Genomic DNA, 25,160 nt, shown 5'->3' on the forward strand with positions numbered 1-25,160 from the left:
TTTTGCTCTAAGTGGATACATGCTCAAAATATCTTCCACACCAGCATAGCTGTGACTGGAACTAGCATCAGCTGGTATAAATCCTTTGGTTGAAACTAAACATTGGCAGGTAGATTTGACCAGAAAATGAAAGGGGATTGAGGTTTCTTTCGCTTCTAAGCTGACCGTTTGGCAAACAAGCCCTCCTGAACATAGGAAACTGCTTAACAAGCAAGTCTGGAGGGAAGCAGGAGCTTGCTCCACGTGATGCTTCAGTCATTTCGTTACAAGCATCAGGGTAGGCGAGCACAGTCAGAGCTTCTTGTATGCGCACAGCAAAACCATCTGTCTCCTCTCTGCATGCAGACTGGTGTGCTGAGCTCCTGCAGGACACGCAGAGGACACGGGAAGGAATCTGCAGAGGTTGGCACTGGTGTCTGAACAGCTACAGCGTCTGCGCCTCTCTTCACACATGCTGGGCACGTGCTGCTGCTTCCCCACTCCTCCAGGACTGCCGGTCATGCTGCAAAACACAGGTCTGATGAGTACAGCACTAAAATCCAGCAGGACTGTTAAGAACAAATCGAAAAGAACAAAAAAAAAAAAAAAGAAAGAAAGAAAGAAAGAAAGATGAGTAATCAAAGTGAAATGTGGCCCCCGCTCAAAGTAAAACACAAAGTGCAAGGCGCTCCCAGGGGCAAACCCGAGAGCAGCCAGCTGGCTGCCAGCGTGGATTGCGGAGTCCTCCAGGGCTCAGGGTTTCAGCCACCGGTGCCTCTGAGGATACCAACGTGGTCTGCAGAGGCTCAGTGTTGCAACGAGCGTGCCTCTGCCTGGTAAATCAATGATAGGGGAGCAATTCCTGAGCGCCACGCAGGGGGCCTAGCGGCTGACTGTGTGCTTTGAGGCAGAAGTCCCAGGCATAGCATCGCTTCTCTTCTTCCATCCTTCCTTCCTTCCCTGGCTCTCCCTTTCTCCCGCCTCCCCTCAGACATTTAAAATGCTCCTCGTGTCTTAGTTACCGAAATTAAAAATGTGCAACTTAAGGAAATTCCTCTGCCTTGTCAGCACTGGAGGTTTGCTCAATTCCTCCTGCGAGACCCGAGTCATCGGCGGAGCTGCCAGCGCGCAAATCCCCGCTGTACGTGAGCAAAGCTGTTTGCCTGAGCTTGCACGGCGTGGTTTGCTGTGGTGCTGTGAGCCTGGGCTTCACTTGGGAGAAAGCAGCTCTGCAAGAGGCAGCTCTGAGAGGGTTTGGAGATACAGGAGCCTGAACTGGCACAGCTGCTCCGTGTATCCTCAAGGATAACAAGCCACAGATGAATCTCTTCCTCCAGGCAGACGAGGTCTTACCCCCCTGCCAGCCGAAACCACCAGCTCAGCGGGTGAAAATCAGGCCAGTGGCACCGACGGACTCTGAGAAGTTGCAGTCGCCGAGTTCCTGCGCATCAGCCAAGCCGCTGGAGCTGCTGGCATGAGCCTGAGCCAGCTGTGGTGTGCTGGGACCCAGCTCCAGCCTCAGCGAGCCGGGGACGAGCTCGTGTGCTTCAGCTCGCCGTCAGGGTGAGCCCGGAGAAAGCCCGGACACGCAGGACAGCCCAAACGACGGGCAGGAATTTGTTCCGAGCTTTTTGGCCAGGAAAAGAACACGCAGCATGGCAGGCAGAGCTCGTCTGAACCCCCACAGCCCTTCTTCTCCAGCTCCCCAGCCTATTCCGAGGCGAAATTAATTCCAAAGAATTGCCCCCTGGGTTCTTCCAGGCACTGTGAAACACTCGTACCTCGAGGGGAGAGCAGTTTGCTTTTTTTTTTTTTTATTATTTATGGACAGTCATAACATGGGCTCTCCCCTGAAGACGAGGAGGAGCTCGTTATGGAGCTCTTCATTTCCTGGCAGTGTCTCGAGGTGTCCTTGTCTCCCTCTGCTTATTGTCTCCTTCCTTTTATTGAGCCGCGAGTTCTTCGCAGCGCCAGCCATCCCTCAGCCTCTTTGCACGGTGCCAAACGAGGGGATATTGCCCGTGATGGAAAAACAGCATTTCAGGTGAGCTCTAGAAAATCGTAGGCTGGTTTGAGATGCAGCTGCAGGTCCCAGGTGGCACCAAAGCCACCACAGCGGGCGGCGTCAGGCCCAAAACTCATCCAGAAACCTGAGCTGACTGCCTGCGACGTTGCTGCCTTGCAGGAACAGAGAGAAATAAACCTAAAGAACGGGAAAACAACCAAGAAACCAAAAAGCTATGTCAAAGAAATGCACAAAGGGCTTGTGGATTGCCCTCGAGTGCTCCTCACAACTCGTGGGCTTTCAGCCCCGCTCTCCTTGTCTGTCTGGAGGCTTCCACACGGGAATACCCAAAGTGGGGGTTTTTTGGGTTCTCTGGTGCAGCTTCTGCACAGCTGGACAGGACCAGTCGCTCAGAGAATTACTGCCAGAGCTGACCTTTACTTTCACCCAAAGACACGAATCAGCTAGGTGAGACCACCAGTTTCTCCCCCTTTTCCCATCTTTTTCTTTTTTTCTTCTCCCAGATAAATATTTTAAGGTAACGCACATTGGCACCGAGACTGCAAGGCGACACGGACGGGAAGGAGTTAGTCACAGCGCTCACAGTTCAGCGTTTTTGCACTGGAAACACGTAGTCAGAGCTTTCATTTTACACTACTCGAAGTGCAACAAGGCAATGAACAGCCCCAAAACGCCATCAGGACTTGAAATTATTAAAAATAGCCGAGTTTGGAGCCACTGCCAAGGCAGCAACCGAAAAAAGGTAACTTTAAAAAAAAAAAGGTGTTTGTGTGACGCTTTTCCTGCCTCCCTCTGGAGCTGACCGAATCTCGAACAAGCATTTTTTGCCCTCCTGTTTTTTTTTTTTTTCACTGGACCGAGTGCAACTATTTGGGCAAACACCCAGCTGTGCTGACCGCTAGCGCTCGCCTCCAGGTCACTGCTTGGGTTCAGGGCGTAGTTTTTCCGTGCTGACACAAGCCATGGCACAGGAACAGCTCTGCTGCCTTAAACCTGTCTTTTTCTTTCAGGGATCGGCATGTGGGAGTGAAGCCAGGTCCTGTGGGGACAATGGGGTCCCGAGCACCCCAGGCCATGGCACAGTGGCTGGAGCAGGACACCGCAGGTAGCTGGGGAGGTGAGGGAGGCTGGCAGGAGGCTCCTGGAGCCTTCTGGGGCTTCTAGAGAGATTTGGGGCTCAACAAAATGCCCACCTCTGGCACTGCCTGAGGAAAACACACATTTTTAAACCAGCCCTGAGGTCACCCAGCGTGACGTCCAGTTGACAGGGGCTTCAGCAGGGAGGCTCCTGCTCACCCCTACTCCTCCCACCCCAAATATTTTCAGTGTGGTAATAAAGAGCGTCTGCCTTAATGAGAAAAGCCCCGGGAACGTCCCTGCTGATAGGACAGGAGAGTTAGCAGCAAGCTGCTGCCTCGACCCCAACGTGAAGCTGCCCTGGTGCTGGCTCTCCAGCCAAGCCACTTCTCCACTTGTATCGCCTCCGAGGCATCAATGAAATTCGGTTTTGTGGAACAGGAAAAAAAAAAAAAAAGCACTCGGCAAGATCCGTTTCGTGACATTTTCAGACAAACACGGTCTCTGGTTTCCACGCGGCCCTTGAAAAACACACACACTCAGTAAGGAGACGTTTATTCCATTATTTCTGGTTTCAAATTTTTTTGGTACAAAGTTTATTTTCAGAAGTCCCCACGTGATCCTTTCTTCTACCAGCTTCTTGTAGGATTTTTCTATCTCTGATTTATTTTCTTTATCTGTTGAAGCAAAAGCGGTAATTGCTACAGAAAGCAATAATGGCAATATTACAAATATTTTACAGCAGCATCCATTCATCTCTTTGCCTCAAAAAAATAACAAAAATAAATCCAAAGACGAGATCCATACCGCCACAAAGGCTTAGGTTTGTAGTATCAAGAAGTATGCTGCGTTCCCATATATGAGTTGTACAAGTCCGGCACAACTTTCCAAGTTTGTGCAGAGCCTGATAAATAAGACACAGAAATATCAGTTACATTATACTGTTTCTAAGAACTTTTACTCTGTAAAATGTTTGGTCACTCCAAGCTATAAGCTTAATCACATATCAAAGAACACAGGCAGTAAAGCCCATCTTACTAGAACATATAGGATTAGGCCAAACAAAATATAAGAGGACAAAATCTAGTGGTCACTGAAGCCTCTTCAGAAAAGGTCTAAAACAGAATGTTTCCATTATGTATCAGAATAAAAATGTACTGTATTAAAATTTGATTTTCTTTTTTTCCTTTTTTTTTTTTTTTCTTTTTTAAAAGCTGTCTTTTAATCAGTCTTCTATTTACAGTGCAGAACTTCTGCCAACTGCAGTAGTTTTAACTTTGGCACAACACTAAGTTCCAATCCTTTTGAGTATTCAAGTCCTGTGTGTGTCCAAATATGTTCTTGGTTTCACGAAAAGTTTAGGGCCCATTCACAGTTAACCAGTTCTCTTGAACTTTTTCAAGAATTGCTTCCCCTTCACCACGCTGGGCAGCTACAAAGGAAAGACACTGTAAGCTATTGCATCACTCATCAGAAACGCTTCATTCTACACGAGAACAGCATCGCTGCTTCCGTTAACAACAGCACGTACGCCAGACATCACACAGACTGCTACATACCGGACACCTTCTAAAAACCTTGCTGGTCGTTAGTGAATCGTCTTCCTCATACTTCCAACACATTAACAACGCATTAATTTAGCTTCATTTCACATGTCAAACAGGACATTTAAATATATTGCAATATATTATAGGAAATTGCAAAGCTCCATCTTTTCTGTAAACGAGACCGACACCTGTTAACTCTCCTGTGCACGTGAAGAGCGGTACCTAGTGCCACATTTTCTGTACAATATAAAGCCTTCCCAGTAGGGCAACTCCTTTTAGTGCATTTCTGTACAAACGGTGAGCATACGTGCAGGTAACCAACTAGGCAGGATCGGGAACGCTCCCGTAAGCTGGGACTGGAGGCAAGGGGAACACGGCAAAATCAGAGCGGAGCGCTCGCGCTTGGTTGTTTCATCTCCCAAGTGAAGACTTGGCAGCTTGAATCTTCTGTCATCCTAGCAGATTCGTTAGGGTAAGTTTCATGATAGGTATCTGGTATTGAATAAGCATAAGGAGACGCTTTGATCAATTGGGATACAAATATTACGTCTCAACGCACTTTTAGGTATGCACAGTCCAATGCTCGGATGCTAACACTCTCTAAAATATTTTGGCAACCCGACAGCCGTATTTATGCCACAGTACTCTAACCAGGACCAGCTACGTTATCCGCCACTGGAGTGCCAGCTGCTCTAGAGTAAGGAACAAAACCCAAAAGGAAGACCTCACGCTTCCCCACGCGTGCCATCAGGGAGCGGAGGCGAGTACCATCGCTCACACAACAGAAGCCCTCCAGAGACCAGCGCTGCCACCCAGCCAGCACGCTGCAAGGTGAAGATTCGTCTCCCCTTAACTCCAGACATCTCTAAGATCGGTGTCTGCCTGCAAGCTGCCTGTAACAGCCAGCGGGGTTTGGGGCACAGTTCCTCTGACCGGCTGCAGGCATTGGGGACGAGCAGCCTCGCACTCAGCCAGACGAATCCCCCCTGAACTCAGGAAAAGTGCTACGGGATCCTCAGCCACCCCCCAACATTTTGAATGTTGTGGTAAGGCGTTTTTTATTTTTTTTTTTTTTCTATGAGTATCCACTGAAAAAGTGCAGATGCCCTTCACTGCAGCAGGAAAAAAAAAAAAAAAAGACAAAAGAAAAGCTCAGACCATTAGGCTTGATAATACTGTCAGCAACTGCCCGTGCTTCAGAAGCTCCCTTTTCACAAGTGGGACAATGACGCTGAAATTTCCACTATTGAGTGTGTACAAATAGCTCTGGAGAGGACTTTACTTTTGTTTAAAACCTCACCAAACCTGCCCCAGTAAGTTTGTGTCACACCAAACATCTTTATCCCAGTGCATCAGAAGCTCAACGGGGAACACAACAGGCAGAACCCAGCACTGCTCAGGGCAGGAACCGAGCCCTGCACTTGCCTGTCCCATCCCCGACACGATTATCCCAGGCGTTCCCAACAACTTCCAGCAGTTTTACTGCTCCCTCATCACTAATTCCTCATTCCTACCGAACGCAGGCAAAAGTATTTTCCAATAAATAATAAATTAAATCAAAGACAAGTAACTACATTTCATTGCACTCTACTTTTGTGCCTTCGGGTGAGGGCGGGGATATTTACTAGCACAGAAGCCTAAGGGTTATCTTCTCTCCTTGGGAGATAGGAACACAGAGAGGAGGAGGTGGTGGAGGACACGGTTTGGGGCTGTCATATTTACAGGAGCAAACGCTGAGATCCGATTTGGATGCGCAGCGCCCCGTTAAGTGCAAAAGGAAAATGCTCCCCACCTTCCAGCTTGGTTCCGCAGCAGCCAGACTTGTTGTCAGAGTTACTGCTGTGCTTTCACTTCTGGGGAAGATGCAGGAGGAGAGTGTCTGCAGCTTGGGGCTTTCTAGCTTACGGGACTGCATCGGGCTTTGAATCCCTTTGTATGGGCTGCAGAAATCCTCTCTCTGCTCCGAAGGAGAAGGGAGAGCATTCGCCTGCCTCGGAGCTCCTTGGTGGGCAGGAAGACAAGGGGCTTTCACCCCACGTCAGCAAGCCATGCATTAGAGAAATTATTTCACGTCACACGTGGACATCGCGTGAGTTTCCTTACTGATGACCAAAGTTACTGCTAGAAACCATATTGCACATAACGCTGTGAAAAAAACACTAGAAATGGAACTGGACAAGGTTCAGAAATGGAACGGCCCGGCTCACTGCAGTATTAGAGATAATCCACTGAATCTAGTCATGGGCTACCAGCTATCTTTTTTCTGCTTTCAGGTCAGAGCTGGGATTTCTGCGTGCTGCACATGAGTGACTGCAGCGCTTGTTCAGTGCTCGGAAGAGCGCAACGTGCGGTGAAGCAGCACGATGCAGGGACAGCGAGCGCCTCGGCAGCTGCCTGCCTTCAGCCTGGCTTTATCCGGATCCCAGAGACAACATTAACCAGCACCAGGTCAACCAGGTGATCGGATCTAAGACCAGATGAGATGAATCTGGGCTGACCCCCTGCCACCAGCACTTTGGGGCTGCCACGACCAGGGGCTACAGACAAAGCAGAGCATCCCTCGGCCTCCAGCATGCCGCCAGCTCCTTCCAGTGCTCCTCCCATCAGCTCTGCTGCAGGAGCCTCTGGTAAGCATCTCCCACAATGCAAATACACCCGTGCTGTAAACGTGAAATAACCTGGACTCTTTTTTCCAACTAAAATAGCAGATTGTGAGTGGTAAGTGCATACAGCCGGTGTTCTCAGGACTGAACCCACACAGAGTTGTCTCGTCCTTGGCACAACCGAAAGGTTGCATCTAGCCTAAGGGACAGGTGGGTACCCTGCACCTCTCGTTACCCGGCCCCCAGCACCTGGTTTAATTTAAGTTCTGTGTTCTGCAAAGAGATGAGACGGGCTGTGAATGCTGTTATAACAATATTATGCAACGCGAGGAACTGTGATGTTTGCAGCAGTTGAAGATCTGGTCCAGCACACACCAGCCATCCTCTCTGACCATTTTACTCAAAGAAGACGTCCAATCCAACTATATTTAGTCTGATAAACAATGTGTTTCCTCTTCCTGCCTTTCTCAGACCAGATGTGCTAAGGCCTAACACTGTAGCTGCGTGTTAGTTAACAGAGCACTGCCAAAACGGAAAATTTCCCAGTAATCATACAATTAACTTGGATCTTTGTATTTTTTTTTTTTTGCATCTTTTAAAGAAGGTTAGATTTAGTGATAAACTAAATGCTAACGAAAATCAAGATGCTTATCAGGTTGCTTGGGTGTTGTTTTTTGTTTGTTTGTTTGTTTTTAAATTAATTCTGGCTCACCCCTAAGGTTGAAGGCAGAACTCGCTTGTTGGAGGCATATTCCCAAGGAGTTTAAGGATTTGCTTTAATATTTCTAGAAACTTAAAAATAGCATCTCTTCCCCTACTAGTTCTGTCCTTTCCCACCCATCAAGCATTGATTTCTGACCCTGTGGTCCCAGCGGAGCTTGAAGCTAACGCAAATCTTTCCTTGATTTTGTGCTATCCCCGACAGCCTCACCCACACCATCACCTGCCAAGCCACAGCTCCCAACCTCCCGCAGCAGCCCGTGCTGGGGAGGCCAGATCCTGACCTCTCTTACACCAGCTCACAGACATTTGTCAGACATTATTCCCTCTCTTGTTCTGACCCAGGTTTCAGCCACAATCTGGCAGGAAAATCGCGTTTAATATGAGCTCCTCTGCTTCAGAAAATCATCACCGAAAAGATTTCCTTGGTCTTTTGACAGTTATCACAACAAGGAAGAAAGAATAACTCTAGATTAGGTTCTTGGAGATCCGGAAACATCAGGACACGTTTTCTCTATGCTCATCTTTCCCTCACAGGTCAACAGATGCAAATGCCTACAGAGAAGAGGTCGACAGATTTGGAAAGGAGATGGCTAGCGTGCACTCTGTTAGTGCCCATGGAAAAGCAGACAACGCTGCTTACAGCAGCACCAGTTCATTAGCATCTTTAGACACCTAAATATAAAGCAACTTACCCCTAAAAAACTGCAGACTGACAGTGGTACGGACACAAACTACTCTTCCTTGGAGTACCACTCCTCTACAACACCAGGTATCTGCCTAAACTTCTGTGAATTTGGCCCCCTGTTCTTAAGTTGGTCATCCAAACGCTATGGAGACTTCATTGCCTCGAGACCATTTTTTCTTTTCTTTTCCTTTCTTTTCTTTAAATATAAACACTCATCCAAGACGCAGATGCTCCCTATCAGATTCGACTGCTCCTGGAGTTCAGGCAGATCGAACCATCCCTACAAATACGTGTGCTCACCCCGCAGCCCTAAGAGCGACCAGCACAGTGGCAAGCTCAATCCACGAGGCTGAATTTTAGCTTAAACTTGCACGTGAAACATTCAGCCGGGCTATCGCTAGAGAACAAGCTAACACCGCTGTGTTTATCGTGCCTAACCATCTAAAAGCCACATAACTTCATTTCGTTTGAGAATTATAAAGCAGGTCGTTGCCACAACTTACTTGAAACCCTTTCTTACTAGCACCTGAAGACGCTTTTCGCCTCTGTCTCTGTGTATTCTTACACGACCGTAAGCAACGCTGACCCAATGGAAACAGGCAGGTTCTGCCTTGTGTTCACCTTAAAATACAGTGTAAGATTTCAAGAAATTAGTCTTTTTAGCTAGAAACATAAATACTTTTCTTACCATTTTCCAACAAAGTAAAGAATGCATAAGCTAAAAATGAATGTTGCTATCAACTGCATCAAGTCTGTCAGGCATTTAAATTAAATTGATGTAGGATACACTGATTAAATTTAACGAAAAGCATCTTCTAGCATTAAACTCGTTCAGTTAGCTCATAATTATCAGCAAGAAACATTTCAGCACAAGCTCTGTAAACCCAAAACACTTTGAAGATATGCAAAAGGTGCAATATCGCCTCGTTTTCTTAAACCAAGCAATCCTCACCCCTAGGTTCATTGGTTCCTTTGTCACACTTTTCCCCTTCTCTTTTGTTTTGAATCCTTTCCTTAAGAAATAAACCCAGGCCTTGAAACCTTTCAGGTGAAGTGATGTTTGCAAAAACACATCCTAGGTTTTCTGTATTTTCCTCCTTCGCGAGCAGGCAATGTTCTCCTACAACAACAAAAAAATATGCGTCTGTGGTGGTTTGTGTTTTTTTGGAATCAAACAACATAAGGCAATGAAATATTGAGAAGCAGTCATGTGAATGATGAACCTTCCCATCGGTAACGCGGAAGAGGAGGAGCTCAACTGGAGCTGATTTGTAACCCCATGTCCTAGGCTGGGCCTGAGGATGTCCACCTCTGGTAGCAAGGAAGCAAACGCTGGCCGCCTGCACGGGTCGCATCTTGCCCGTGTTCTCCCGGGTGCCAGGGAGATGCTTTGCAGGTGCTTGCTAAAACCGAAGGCCAGGAAAAATGGTTTGGCTCTTCAGCATCAGATCAAACCTAATTCACAGGTTTTTGGCTCCCAGATCCCAAACCGTGCGTCAATCGGATTTGGAGAGTTTACGCTTAACATGTCGGGGCGGTTCCCACGTATCGCTATCGTCTGTTTCTTCCTCGTCTTCCTGATCTTCCAGCGTTTCGTCTTCCTCCTCGTTCTCCTCAAAGAGCTCTATCCCAAGTTCTAACCTCCTTTGCCTTTCTGCAAACCACTCTCGGACCTGCTCATACCCCATGTGCGATTTGGCTACCAGTTCATCGAGGTCTTGCTCGTTAAGGAATTTGTGCTTCATGTAGTAGTCCTTCAAGATCGCTGTTCCAGTTTTGAATTTTATCACCGACACGCCTCTGTCCCAGCAGTTTAACCTCTTGCTCCCCCGAGGCCTCCCTCGAGGCCTTCCTCTCCCCCTCCCTTTTGGTCTTCCTCTCCCTCTCTTCCTCGCGAAGCCCTGCCCGTTTAGGCTGCCCGCGTTGGCGCTCTGGTAGTAGTAATACCACTTCAGCCCACCGTTTTTCCAGGCGTAGCGAGTGTCGCCGAACCAGCTCACAATTTCTGACCTTGGGAGCCCCGTTTCCTCTGCCAGCTTGTTGTACTCTTGCGGGGACGGCCACTGAGTGCGAACAAAGGAACTTTTAAGCATGTGCAACTGCTCTGGGGATTTTTTGCCTATTTTGCTGGAAGCAGAGCCCCCCGATTTTGGTCCCGCTGCTCCGTCTCCCACAGATGTTTCTCCAGCCTCCTCTTTTGAGCTGCTGGCATTGCTCTCGTTCACGTCGGCTCCCTCTTCCTTTAAGACATTCGACTTCCGTCTTTCTGTAAACCAGGCATCGATCTCCCTCCTGGTCAGTTTGGTTTGGGCTCTTAACCTGTTCATCTCCTCGTCCGTAAGGACGGGGTTATTAAGAAAACTCGCCTGGAGGACTTGCAGCTGTTCAGCCGTCTTCTCCTTGAACTTCTGCGGGGTGAAGTCGGGAAATGCACCCCACGAGGACTTGCTCTGGGGAGCGGCTCCCGTTGGGGACTCGTTCATTTCATCACTCGAGTCAATAACAATGGTGGCGCACGAATCGCTGTTGAGATGAATCCCGTGGTTATTCTTCGAGTTCCTCTGATTGTAGCGCGTGTCACTGAACCACTTCTTGATCTCTCCTTTAGTCAGGCCCGTTATTTTCATAAGCCGGCTGATTTCCGAATCTTGAGGGAACTGGTTCTTCAGGTAGCTGACTTTTAATTCTGCCAGCTGTTCCTTCGTTTTTTTGGCCCGCATGCCGAAGGAATCGGGATTCATTAGGGCGGTTTCGTTTTTGATCGGCTGAGGGGCAGGCACTGCAGCTACCTGCTTGGTTTCTGCCACGGGCTGAGCGGTGTGGATCTGACTCTTCTGCAGCTGGGTTTGGTTTGGGACTCCCGCTACAGTCAGAGCTATCGGGGCTGTCACCGGTAAGGTATTGGCACCTGCGACTTGAGTGAGAACAAGGCCTGGCTGACCGACTATTTGGCACGTCTGTAAAATCGAAGGTAGCCCGTTGCTAGCGGCAGAAATGTGCGCTGGGATGACGGTGATCGTCTGCGGCACCGTGTGCACCGTGCCATTAAATTGCTTCCTCCTCGCTTCCTCTACTTCCTCCGGCGTCCAGCTCACACCGTGCTTCAGACGCTGGGCAGAAAACCAGATTTTGATCTGCTCCTCCGTGTACTTCGCTTGAGTGGAGAGCACAGTGATTTCTGACATGGTCGGGTACGGGAATTTGTTGTAGGTGTTGAGCAAAAGAGGGTTGTTGTCCAGAGCGGTGTTGTAGGTCGGAATGCTATTTACAGGGATCAGGACTTTGGGGATCAGGTTGGAGTTCTGCGGAGCTGTAACAGCCGTGATGACCTGTGCCACCCCGGGCTGAAGCACCGGCGCGGGGGTCACCACCGTGCTCGTCACGTCTGCTGCGCTGCAAACGGCCGAGTGGCTCGCTTTGGACTCGGAAACCGCTGGCGGTGGCTTCTCTCCTGCTTCTTCCGAGTTTGGCTCATTTTCCGTTCCCTTTTCTTCGCCAGGAATGTCATCGATGACGTTGTGGAAAACAGCAATGCGTTTGGTTTCGCTTTTGTTTTTCATCATCTTCATAATGGGCGTCTTGCTAATGGAGATCCCCGACGAGGGGGCCTCGGCAGGGTCAGCCTGCTCGGCGTTTTCTTCTCTAACAAAGCTCCCATCGAAAGTGAGGTCGTTGACAGTCTGCTCGAAGATTGTCTGATTGTTACGCTTCACCATGGTCAGTTTAAAATTCTCCTCGCCGGGGTGGTACTTCAGATTGTGTTCTGAGAGCGCGTCGTATCTTTTGGTAAGGAAATTGCATTCCACGCAAACGTAGGACGAATTCAGCACGACGTTGGGATGTTCCGAATCCACGTGGAAAGTAAACATGTTGAGATCGGGAGTCTGGAAAGTACAGTATTTACACTCGTAGCCGCCTTCGACTTTACTGGCGTTCTTCTGATTGTCTGAATCCACGCACTCGTGCGCGTCCTCCTCGCTCGTGGCGCTCTCTGCCGCGGGGTTGTTCTCTGCCGGCGCCGCTGCGGGCGGCCCTTCCTCCACGTCCGACACCGTCCCCAGGTCCGGATCCTGCTCGTTGGCTAAGACCATGCACGGCGTTGTTGATTTTCGTTTACTTGCCATGCCTGTTCCTGTGGATGCGATACGGACTGGTCAGCTACAGGCTTAGCTTCAAGCTCTTCTGCATCAGTAATAATGGCTTTTGGTGCTTCAAGTCAGTTCTGGTGACGTCTCAACATTTCTCCCGTTAGCAGCTTTTCTTGGGTAGTGCAATCGGATTAAAAAAAAGACAGTTGAGGATGAAATGTTGAGACACTGCTTTAAAGTCCACATCCACCACCTGTAGCAAAGAAGAGAGTGTAATTAGTTCGATTTAAAGGCTGACTTCTATTCTGCTACATAGCATGGCTTAAGGTAATCCAGCCCCTTAGGGTTCCGTCCACCACTGTTCACCCCTGAAACCAGCAGACCCATTCCAGGAAGAGATCCTCACAGCTAAGGCAAGAAGGACAAATTCCAACTCAATTATAGCTGGGCTACTGATTTCCCCTCTGTTTCCTTTCTAAAAAAGGCACATTTAGCCTATTTTTCTGCTTCATTACACACAGAGGGACAAGCATGCACAGGGCCTTTCTCCCCACTTTGAAATGAGGCAAAAAATGCCTTTTTAAGGCGCTCTGACAGACAAAAGATGAGTGTCCTTTCCTCCTAGCTCCCCAAATGTCATTCTTCAAGTGAAAGCCAATCCCAGACCAATAAAAGTTGATTGTTAACAAATGGCAATTAACTAAGATCTGTTTTCTTGGCTCTATGCATTAATGGGGATGTGATTGATTATGTGAACTCTACCAGAAGAAAAAAAAAAAGGCATTAAAAAGTGATATAGCAAGCAGCAGCCAAACAAAATTATGTATTTTCTATTCAGAATTCCTTGTTCATTTCTAAGAAAAACTAAAGAAGTACCAGCCCAGTCTGAGGCCTGCATAAATTCAGAGAATAAATATGTTCTTAAATAGCACAGACTGGAGTGAGTTGTATCCCACTGGGACCACAACTAGGCTGTTGGAAACGATGCACCAACTTCTGCAGTGGGTTATACTCTCTTTAATAGTTTTCTTATTGAAATAAAAGCAGGCACTGATTGCTCGTACAAGAAATCCCACAGATACATGAGTCTGTAGACAGTGGAACATTATCTACTGCCCAGAGTGCAAGAGGAACATCCAAGCAGCAGCTTCAGAAGGTTTTTGGGGTGTGTAACAGGTTAGAAACAGAAGGCCAGCTTGGATCTTGACAAAATCTTGAAAGAAGAGCAGTGTAAAAGGAAGCAGTGCAGTTTAAAGAAACAAGAAGGAGAAAATAAATACTATTTCCCACAGTAGGGTAACACAGCCCTTTATTTTTGATTATGGGGCGAGCAGAGGCTGTGGCTAGGAAGGAAGGCAAATAATTCATAACTTCACCTTTTGTCTTTAGGCAAAAGACAAAATCACTCATCCGTAGCTATCACACAGTGCTTTGAAACTGGGGCTTACTGCACTTTGCTGCAAAAATCCTCCCCAAGTGCCTGGAAGTGACCCTCCGAATCTCTCTGCACTGCTCCTCTGCCTACACCCGGCGTGTGCCACCCAGGACGAGGGGCTCCTTATGCCAGGGCTACGGTTACACAGCATTAAGGACACCGCCAGCGCTCCATAAATCTCCGGTAATCATCATTCCAGGGTCATAATTATTTCATAGCGCTGGCACTGAAGGGTGCCCTTCTTCAACAAGCCACCGCCAGCCGTCTGTAAAATCGCAGAGAGGCGTAAAGGATATTTATTTTAAAGCATACACAAAGCGTGCGCTGCAGACCGTCTCGTTTATCTTCGCAGCGAGAAAGCCACGAAGCCCAGCTAAATGGATCCATTTGTCTCCCTGCCCGGAGGGACGAGAGGTAGGGAGAGCATCAGTAACTGTGCCACTCCTCTGCGGGGCTGGAGGGCTCTTCACAAAAGACAGGCAACTGCCAAGACGAAACGTTGGGCAATTCTCCTGGGGAAGAGCTGGGTGGTATTACCTAATTTTTCTGCGATCTTGAGTAAAATTTCCGAGATGCCAGACATGCCAGTTGTCACAAGCTCCTCAGCAGCCAGCAGAGCTGGCTGGGGTTGCAGTTTGACACGACCGGAGGTGCAGCAGCACTCACTGTTCTCAAATCCCAGCAAAGCCAGATGTTTGCAGCCCTTCCCAGCCCTCCTTCCTCTACAAACCTTCCAGAAGCCCCGGTACCGGTTACTGATGGGATTGCTGCAGCTGCAGCACGCTGCCTGACCACCGTCTGTCAGCGTACCAGGGAATTACAACTCACGCTTGAGCAGTAGATCAAAGCAATCACGCACACCCCCAGTAGTTAAGTTCCCCTGAAACACCTCTCCTCTTCTGCTTACGAGGATGCCGCTGCGACCTTCTCGTGGGTTTTGACTTCAGGCGGCTTTGCAGCATCCAGCTGCAGGAGGCTGACTCCACTGACAAGGAAGGAATGCAGGTTTGCGTGGGATAACTTGCTTTTTGACAAATCCACCTGTCTTAAAAATAAACTCTTGTTGTTCTCTAGGTGCTTACAGGCTCTTTTTAAAGCAAATTCTTCCTGTATTTTTCTGGGAACAACGATTCCAGGAACTGATCTGTAATTCCCGGCGTGTTCTCCCCCTCATTTCAGACCAGGTTTTATGTTTGCCTGCCCCATCTCCCCTGAGACCACCCCTCATCCTCCACAAACTCCTAAAGACTGCCACTAGTGGCTCAGGGGTCTCTTTGGCTTGTCCCTTAAATACTTTTGAGTCAAATACAGGAGCAAAGATTAAGATATAAGGCAGAAATTCAGTACTCTGAGGGTGGTGAGGCCCTGGCACAGGCTGCCCAGAGAAGCTGTGGGTGCCCCATCCCTGGAGGTGCTCAAGGCCAGGCTGGATGGGGCTTTGGGCAACCTGGGCTGGTGGGAGGTGTCCCTGCCCGTGGCAGGGGGCTGGAATTAAATGGTCTTCAAGGTCCCTTCCAACCCAACCCATTCTGTGATTCTGCAGTAGAAGAATCTGGAGGAAAAATTCCACGTAGCTGCACTTCATCTCTCAGGACATTCGCTACTACAATGCCCTTTTGTAATTTTACCTCAGATCTTCACACAAGTGACATTCCTAGCACAACCAGCCCACAAAACGGATATTTTCCCAGGGAAATAAAACTAAACTAAGTGCAGGCACACCTTTTCAAAGGCCCTGGAGCTTATATTTTATCTCCGAGCACACAACTGCTCAGGACTCTGCTCTTCAGAACATAAACAGTTCATAACACCAATTCATTAGTAATTTTATTAAGACCGGCTTACTCTCCAGAGTGGAATTCAACACTTAAAAGCTGTCTCAGTAGCAGATCTGGATACAGATTTATACATTTCCTAAGTGCTGCCTCTTTGATTGAAGTTTCAGGAGGAAAAGATATACGGCTGACAGCAGAAAGCAAGTCAAAGAACACATTTCTAAAGTTTTGCCCGCCTCGTCCTTCCATGCCCCAAGCAGGAGGAGCCGATGCCACAAGAAATGAGACTACAGAAAGTGTTCTCCGTGTGTTAAGGTGCTTTATGAAAAGCCATTTTTCCCTGCTTGCTGTATGACATTTCTGTGCAGCATGCAGGAAAAAGGGAGAAAAACGCAACAAAACCCCAAACTGAACGTAACTGGAAGGATGTGCCCAAGCGGAGTGGCTCAGGAGGGCATCGCTGCTCCTGACCCCAGAATTTTGAGCAAATCTCAATTTAAACCTAATTTTCCCTCACCTGCTCATCCGGGCAGCTCCACTTTACATGGGCAGCTCTTGGTTTTTGGAGCTCGAGCGTGTTTAATTCAGGAGGTGAGCGCCCAGTGCTCATAGCACCTGACATCTCCACGTCATTACTCTTTAAAGGATCAGGCCTGGCCACGATCGCCGAAGCAAACGTTCACCTTAGCCAGCAAAACGGTGGCAGAGTTCAGAGATGGATTTCTTTTTGCATAGTTACAGCTCTGTTTTGTTTTGCCTGCTGTGCTGTTACACAGAAAAACGGGGAGGAAGAGGAAATAACATTATTGACCTGAAAAGATCGTGGAGCGTGTTTTGGGTTGAATAAACATTTAATTCAACCCCCAAAATATTTGTTCCATATTGGCTTTTAAAAACCGTAGCGGTAAAAATTGATTTCACTTCAGAAGCTGTTTATCAAAAAAAGTTTATCCTTAAAACACCAAAACAAAAGGTTTTGTTCCCCCGGGATTTCCTCCCTTAAAACGAAAATCTGGCACAGGCACCGTTTCACAAAATGTTCCTTTCCACTTCCATTTTTTAAAATTTATTTATTTTTTTTTCCCTAAGCTGAAAAAAAAAAAATCTGCGGAGACCTCAGCTTTCCCAGGCCCCGGCGTAGGGCTGCGAGTACAAAACCTTCCCTTCGCCTCGGGAGCTCAGTGTCCCCAGGCACCTCTCAGCTGCCGCAGCCCCGCAGATGGTCCCACACCACGCCGGGGTGACAGCCCAGGCAGAGGGAGGAGGAGAATCCATTTGCCAGCGGAGGTTTAAAGCAGCAGGAGTGACAGGCATGAAAGCCCGTGGAGAGCGGGTAACAAAATATCCTGCAAATCCTACCTTGGATACAAGGAGGTGGCGACAAACTCTGACTCATAATCCTGCCAGTTCCTTCGCTTTGAACAGCAGAAGGCATTTGTCAGACCTCGGGCTAGACCCTTGCCAGATTTCAAGTTGCAAGTCAGAATTTCAAACTGCAAGTCAAAAATGTGACTCCGGAGCTGACGTTTGATTGTTTTGAAGGTGCCTCCTGCTGTCACACATCGGCTTTACACCTGTAAGCTGAATTAAACCACAAAACCAAAGCAGAATTCACCTAGAGCCTACTGGCAGACTCTCCTAGAACTGGGGAGATGAATTTCTTTGGTCGATGCTTGCAATTTCTTTAGGATGTGCCCTGACCTGATCCAAGCAGCACAACCCTTGAGTTTCCCTCTCCGTATGCAGGGTGCTCGGTCCCTGCTGAGCTTCTGCCAGGAGCCAGGAGAGGCTCTGGGGCTGCTTCGGGTCTGTCTCCACCTCGCTGCTCTCGGCCTGCTCCTGGAGATCACTCACTGCTTGTGGGGCAGGCTGATGGAGGAGTAGCAGCACCTCCACACCGGCTGGGGACTGCAGGCAGCTGTGTGGAGAGGTCGAGGAGATCTGCTGGCAACTTTGAAGGAATTTCCGTCCCTGGAAGATTGCAAAACTCGGCAAGACCCAGACCAACCCGATCTCATTTCAAAGTTAACCTCGCTTTGAGCAGGAGGCAGGGCCAGATGACCTCCGCAAGTCCCTTCTATTCTTTTTCCCCTTACAATCTGGGGATGTTTCAGCTAAAAAGGAGGGCAGAAACACTCTCCGCAGGTCTCCACCACGTAGTAAAACAGCGCTGTGTATCCGGTTAACCTCTGCAGCCAGCAAAGCATTTCTATCTGCAGCAGTGCCCTGACCCCAGCCTCTTGCTGAGCTCCGTCCTGTGCTGCTCGGATGCTCCCGCTGCTCAGACCCGGGGGCTGAGAGAGCCACCGGGCCAGCACAAGCCCCCAGCTCACTGTCAAACTTCACATTTGGCTTCTTTCACTTCACCAGCGCCGCCGGACGAGGAGCCCAGCGATGCCTGACGCCACTCCGGGCTCACCTAAACGCGGGGCTGCAAATTCAGATTCAAAGCAGCGAAGCTTTTTCTTACTGAAAGCACAGAACGAGTGGCCATCGGGGACTAACCTTACAGGAAGGCATTCACTTTGTGAATGCTGCAGTGAGTGAAGACTGAAGGCGTTTTCTGAATGACCTAAGGAGAGTCCTCCCCGAAAAGCAGGACGGTTTATTGTCCATGTAACATCTCCTTTGAAGGTTCGAGCATGAGCTCCACCAGGTTTAAGATCTCAAGACATGGATCTGTCACCACAGAAGCAACACATTTCATCTACTAAGCCTAAATACCGTATTTTGCCTCCTCTGTAGGTTTAAAAAAACACGGTCATGCTTGAAGGAATGCATTCTCAGATATTCTACGTATTTACAGTGCTTTAATTAATACCACAGACATGTTGTGCTGTTTAGGGGAATTTGCAATTACATTTTCATTTCCAACCAAACGCAGCCTGACACAAATTGGGAGTAACAGGAACTAATCATCTGGAAGCCAGGATACGCATCATTCACCATTTTCTAAGAAAATGACAAAAATATAAAACCCCAGCAGTCTGAGAACGTGAGGCCTGATCAAACAACACCCACAACTATGATTTGTCCTTTTAACTCAGCAAAAGTCCGCGAACTGCCACGGTAGCAAACGAGGAGAAGGAGTTGGTATTTACAGAAGTTGCAGCTGAAGATTCGGATAAACCATTTGGATCGATGCTCCCTTCCTGCAGGTTTAAGTTGCGGTCACATCGCCTATTTCAAACCCTTTTGATTTCTACCAGTCACCCCAGATCCCACCTATTTTGCACGTTTTCCAATCAACGAATTCGCTACCTGATTTCTGGGGCAGAAGAGCAGGCCTGGTGAAGAGGAGCACGCCCGGTGCCATTATTAAATCGAATCAAAAGCGTCCAGGAGAAGCCCGGGGTGTGGTACTCACAGGGAATGTTTGCGAGCAGCCAAGTTCAGCAGAAGAGAATAGGCAGGCCTGGAAGCCCAGGGGAACGAGATGCATCTGTTGTTGTAGGCAGCCCCAGCAAAATGTTACAGCTTCACTAGCCTGGGGCATGATTCCCCCCTTCCCTTTTGACAGCCAAGTACAATATTAGCTTGCCTTTTCTTTTTTTTTTTTTTTATTATTATTTTTATTTCTTTTTGCCATCATCGGGCTGAGGCCGGCTGAGAATATTTTGTGTCTAGACTAATAAATGTTTGTGCGGATTTTGCAAGAGCGGCTTATGGGAACAGAATCCACTTTTTGTTTTCTGCTGGAGGAAAAAAAATAAAATAAAAATAAAGGAGGAGCATTAAAAACAACCGAGCACCCCCGTGCATTTGTTTTCAATTGCATATTACGGTGCTGCTATTTTATGTGCAATCAATACATAATTTGGAAGAAAAAAAAATGCTTTTAAAATTCAGAGCTATCCCTGAGCAGCTAAGGTTCTCTTGGAAACTGAAGGAGGAGTCTGAAATTATTGTTCTTTTGTTTGCATCCCCCAGTGGGAAAGGCAGCACACAAGTAGAAACCACTGTGCTTTGAGGCGGCATGAATCATTAAGAATAAAGATCAGCCCCCCCCCATTTAAACATGAGATATTAAAACTGAATCTAGGACAAAGGTAAACTGCACAGACTCCTTCCTTCCCGGGCAGTCAGTGGGTTAAATCAAATATCAAAGGGGCAACATCAACCTTATCACTTCCTCTGCCAAAATTAAAAAAAATAAATAAAGGTAACTTCTATTTTGCCTGCCCCGACCCCAATCGCATCACCCGAACGGGTGCAAACTGCTGGGATCTGTGAGGGCCCAAGCCTACATTTTCCCTTTTTCATATTTGTTGGAGGAGGGCGGGGTATCTCCAGATGAAATGGCTGACCGAGCTTTTTATTTCCTCGCTTTGGGTGGAAATGACTGAATCTTTCCAGGCAGCGGAGCAGCGCTCGGCCGGCTCCCTCGGCCTCCCCGGGTGGGAAGAGCCCGGCCGGGAGCAGCCCGCGTAACCCTCAGATGCCAGCCCCATCAGGATGAGGTCCAGCAATGGGATGTCGGCTCCTCTAAGTGAGGACGCATCCTCTCGAAACACATACACAGAGATTTAAATGAGAGATTCCCAAGAACACCCGCCTGTTCTTTCAGCAGGTGTGCGAAGAGTAAATTCATTTGACTTCATTCCTCCTTTTCTCAACTCTCCCCTCCTTCCTCCAGAAGGAAACAACCAAGCAATATTAGCAGGGCCTTCCTTTTCCCCTGGTGGAGTCCAAGAACTCGAGAATTAAGAAAAGCGACTTGTCAGGAATCAAGTTTAAAAAGAGTGTTCGTGGACTGCGAGGTAAAATACCCGAAGTTGTAATCAGAAACACAACTTTTCACTAAAAAAAGCTTCTTTCCATTGTAAATTATTCCAGTTAGTGAAATAACAAATTAGTTCTCTGCTCAGCCACAGCCTCCTCCACCAAATTTAAGTAAAACCTGCAAAGAAGTCGAAGTTGTAAAACATTTGTCAGATGCAAGGGGCAGCGTTGCGTGGGTTAGCATCACACTCGGATGCCCACAGCACCAACAGGTGCTTTCTTTCCCGAGGCACCAGCTCCTCCAAGAGTTCCCCGCATGAAGAACTGAAGAAGCTGCAGGCACGGTGAGCCTTCCTCAGTCCTCATCCTCACAGCGAGGAATACTGGGGACGGGGAGCTGTGTTTCGGCTTGCTGAGAAGCAGAAACCCCCCAAATTTTCAGGCAGGCTCCGCTCAGCTCCCCTTGTGACTGCTGCTCGGGACACGACCCTGCCTTGCTCAGCACCCTTGACTCCAGCAGGTGCTGCTGCTGGCAGCTGCCCTATGTATACAAAAAAAAAATAAACCAACATAGTATTTTCCTGCTTTTAAAGTATATCCCGAAGATTTACTAGGAATTGTGACGTTCTGCAGAAGCCCACAGCTGTAACTAAGGTTTGTGGAGTGTAGAGGGGCTGGGGGTTAAACAAGGCCAAGAAGAGCCACACCTCCTCCCCGGTTGTCTCCCCTGTACTCTTTTTAGGACATCCAACATTCCCAGGTCTCGTTTTGTCCCAGTGACCAAACAGGAGCCTGGCACTCATGCACGACGCCTTAAAACCTCTACAAACCATGTGCCTAAGTCACAGCACTCATTATAAGCCGGCAGCTCTTTCTGGTCTCATAAACTATATGTGGCTCGAGAGATGCTCTGAGGATTCAGGGTGCTGACCACCTGCAGCCTTTGCCAGAACCATGACAAAGTTCAGGAGCTCCCTGCTGGCTCCAAGGCTGGCTCCAGCAGCGGCTTCAAGCTATGGGTCAAGAAGGCCAAGACACCCAACAAGAACCTACAACACCAAGTGGCTTTCTGGAACGGCTCCAAACACAACTGGAAGCCTGTTTTTTTTTTTTTTGGAAGTGAGCTCTTCTGGACCTGTTAGGTGCAAGCAGAAGTCAAACTTTCAAAGCGTGTTTGCATCATTAAGCTCTCCATGATCTACCTCCAAGGTCTTTTAAGAGCTACTAGCAACGTGTTCAGAGTTCTTGCCTGTTTTGCCCTTCATGTTCTCCCACAACAGCAGCCGTGCGCTCCCTTTGGGCTGACTTCCAGAGCTGGGTAGAAAGGATCCCCTGGAAGCAGAGATGCTGCTTTGTGCAACACCTTGCAGCTCGCTGCACTCTGAAGGGTACGAGAAAAGAGGTGAGTGGTCCTGGTGTGGTTCCTTCCAGCTCTCAGAAAGACAAGAGAACTGGAAATGAACCATCAGCCAAAGGGAGGCACGGCGCAGCGTTACAAAATGCCATCTGGCTGCTGCAGGATAAGGAAATGAGGCATTTTTGGTGGCTCCCACCTCCACAGAAAAAGAAACAACTGTTTATGCAGCAGAGTGGTTGGAGTATTTCAGGAGGCCCTGAGCTACCCCAAAAACCAACAACAAAACCACAAACCGAACCCAAACCAAACTAACATGATGGACTGCAATAAAAGATGAAAATCAGAATTAATACTACCAATGACAATAAAGATGTTGAAAACTTCACTCATCACATCCCTTGTGTAGACTGCAGGAGGAAGCACCTTTAGTGCCTGATGTGACAGTGTCAGAAAGTTAATTAGTAACACCACAAAACTGGATTCCTACGAGCACACACTCGGCAAAGGTGATACAACCAGCAGCAGGACTTGAACACTGATACTGGTACCTGACTGGGAAATAGCGAGGAAACAAAGGGAGGAGGGGAAACGGTGCTATCCTGAAAATTGCATCACTTGTTTACAAGTCACCGGCAACTCCGAGGCAAACCATCTCGGGCATTTATGGATCAGTGACCTCACGTCTCTGGCACAGGACGGAGAGGGAATACCGACCGTGAGTTCACAGAAGGGAACAGCGCGTCCAGGCCCTCCTGCACTCAGCCAAACGTGGCCAGAACGTCCCCTCCCGTCATCACCCCAAAACTTATCATGGAGGACTTCTATTAAACAGACCCCAAAGAGCTCGTTCTGTCAATTTTGCAACAGGCTCAGGATTTCTGAAAATTAGAGAGGCTAATTTCATAATATAAAAAAACACTGCATCTGGCACAGGGGAATTCTCAGCCAGACTTCAGCCTTGAGACACAAAGAGAAACTGACCATAGAAATAGAGATTGGCCATAGCTCAGCCACAAGCGAGTATGCCTCGGTTATATTTATTACGTGCAAACAGAACTAGAAAAACAGTTTACACTGACTTGCTGCTTTAGAAGTTGGTTCCATAAAGATGGAAGAAATTCTCAACTCAAACTTGAAGAAAGCATCAGACTTCAAAACCAGTCGTAGATCTTTGAAGTAAGACTGTTATGAATTCAGAAGTCACATCCAAACAAAAAGATCATTTATGTTAATGGTAACTAGATAAAAAAAAAATAATCCTGTCCCTCAGGCTTTGTAAGTGACTGGGGGAAAAACAGCTCAAGGATAGTAATAAGCCTAAGTGAAACACCACAAACTGCTAAGGGAAGCAAAAGACCCAAGGGAACAGCCTTTTTGGTACATTAGGAACAAAAGGAATCCTAACAACAGCACAAAGTCCATCACTTGACAGAAATTCTTCAGCGTGGAGAAATTTACAAAAGGCAGAACAGTTCAAAAGCCAGCTCTAACAAGCTCCAAGGACACATGGACACGCAGCGATAAACATCGTCTTTCCCAATAATAACCAGCAGAGATAAATGACAACAATTACGGCTAGCAAACGGAGCGCTGGATGCAGCTGAAGCAGGCACAGGTCATCGAGGGCTTGGCAAGAGAAGAGAGAGCCCAGGAGAGCCACAAGAAGCATTAAAGGAGTAGGAAAGCCTCACAAAGAGAATGAGTGCCCTACCTCCAAGTGTTATGTCCCAAACTTGTCTTTGTTAAACAAGCACAGTGCACAGGTGCTTTACCGAAATGCAAAGGGCTTTTTGGCTGGGGAAAGCTAGGAGGACTGCCAGCCTGAAGTTAGCAGTCACCTCGGTTAGAAAAAATGGCACCTCCTTCTAACGAGCTCCGGGGAACCCAATTAACAGCGTAACTGGAAGAGGCTGCCTTGCTGGCAATGTTTAAAGACGGTAACAAATGGGTTTTGTACATGATGTCTGCTTGTTCGGGGAGGTTTGGACTTACGGCCTATGGTATTTGGGTCCTGGGCTTTGCCTCATACAGGTTGTTCTCCACAGCTGGACCGGGTTCCTCAGAGCTCCCACCAGCTCCTCGTGCGTGCAACCCCTCTGAGCAAACACCACCACGGCACAGGCTGCTCCTGCTCCTTCACACCAGCAGCGCAGCTTTCCAAACTCCCCTCTCCTCTCCCCCTCCAGCTCGTCCTCACCTCAGCACTTCCACAACAAAGCCCCCCCCTTTGCACGGATCGCCGCGCACTTTGACAGCCCCGAGGCGCTCTCCGGGCCGCCTGTCCCGGCTGGGACCGCCACCTCAGCCTTGACTCACCCTTCAACGAAGCCAAACTCCTCCGTCAAGCCTGACGGGGAGCCCCAGCACCTACCGGGCAGCGCTGACAGCCGCAGCCTCTCCGCTCCCTCAGCGCCCCGCCGCCGCCTCCATTAGGCGCCTCGCCCCGCCGGGTGCCGATCTCCAGCGCCGCGCAGCACCTGGGGGACAGCCGGGCGTCAGGGCGGCCCCCGGCACCCCAAAAACCCCCGGCAGGGCTGGGGACATGGCCCCGCTCCCCTCCCACCGCCACACCGAGCGTGTGTGTGTATATAGAAAGGGGGGGGGGGGGGGAGCCCGGTCTCGGCTGGCTCCGTCCCGTTTCAAGGCAAGGAAAGCGAAGTTGCTCGCCCTGCCCGTGTGCCCCCCATCCCCCCCGGCTCTGTCACTGCCTCGTTTATCCCCCCCCGGGGGCCGCCAGACAATGAGGAGGAGGAGGGCGACGAGGCGGGGCGCCGCCGCCCCACCGCGCCCCGTTCCCCCCCTGACGGACCCGGGGAAGGGGTGCTCGCAGCCGCCCCTCTCCTCAGGGCCGGCCGGGGGAGCGCCTCGCCTTCTCCCCGGGGGTCTCCCGTGGCCGCTTGGGGTCGCCCCCCGCAGCCGCCTCGCCCCCCTCTCCTCTCCTCGCAGCCCCGCCGCCTGCCTCCTCCTCTGCCGCCGCCATTTTGCGTCTCCGGGAGTCGTCCGCTGCCGGCGGGGCGGGCGCTGAGCCGCCGCCGAGTCCCAGCTCCGCCGGCCGCCCGGGCCCTCGCCTCGCCGCCCGCGGCGCCCACTCGCATCCTCCCGGCGCCTCGCAGCCTCTCCCCCCCCTCCCCGGGAGGCTTTGA

The 25,160-nt window shown here is 49.1% G+C and overlaps 1 protein-coding gene and 1 long non-coding RNA gene across 5 annotated transcripts; one reads left to right on the forward strand and one right to left on the reverse strand.

Annotated features, from left to right (window-relative positions):
* Nucleotides 1-1,889: 1,889 nt before the first annotated feature.
* On the forward strand, nt 1,890-4,529 carry LOC311430839. The gene is made up of 2 exons (XR_014689056.1): nt 1,890-2,747; nt 3,016-4,529. It is a non-coding gene; the product is annotated as an uncharacterized lncRNA (long non-coding RNA).
* On the reverse strand, nt 3,622-24,604 carry ZHX1 (zinc fingers and homeoboxes 1). 4 transcript variants are annotated; one of them, XR_014689054.1, is made up of 3 exons: nt 24,389-24,604; nt 9,593-12,981; nt 3,622-4,514 (listed from the first exon to the last, which is right to left on the reverse strand). XR_014689054.1 is itself a non-coding variant. In XM_084507730.1 (2 exons), the coding sequence occupies exon 2, from the start codon at nt 12,762-12,764 to the stop codon at nt 10,137-10,139; it is 2,628 nt and encodes an 875-aa protein (XP_084363856.1). In that variant the 5' UTR covers nt 12,765-12,981; nt 24,389-24,604; the 3' UTR covers nt 3,622-10,136. The 4 variants fall into 4 exon arrangements, 2 of the variants coding, with proteins under 2 accessions (XP_084363856.1, XP_084363857.1); XR_014689055.1 differs by having other exon boundaries at nt 3,622-5,121; XM_084507730.1 differs by having other exon boundaries at nt 3,622-12,981.
* Nucleotides 24,605-25,160: the final 556 nt, after the last annotated feature.

Source organism: Aythya ferina (assembly GCF_964211825.1).
Source record: "Aythya ferina genome assembly, chromosome: 2".
NCBI lineage: Eukaryota > Metazoa > Chordata > Aves > Anseriformes > Anatidae > Aythya > Aythya ferina.

Bases quoted from the DNA above. Each gene is read 5' to 3' on its own strand.
- ZHX1 (XM_084507730.1), bottom strand. From the start codon at position 12,764: ATGGCAAGTAAACGAAAATCAACAACGCCGTGCATGGTCTTAGCCAAC.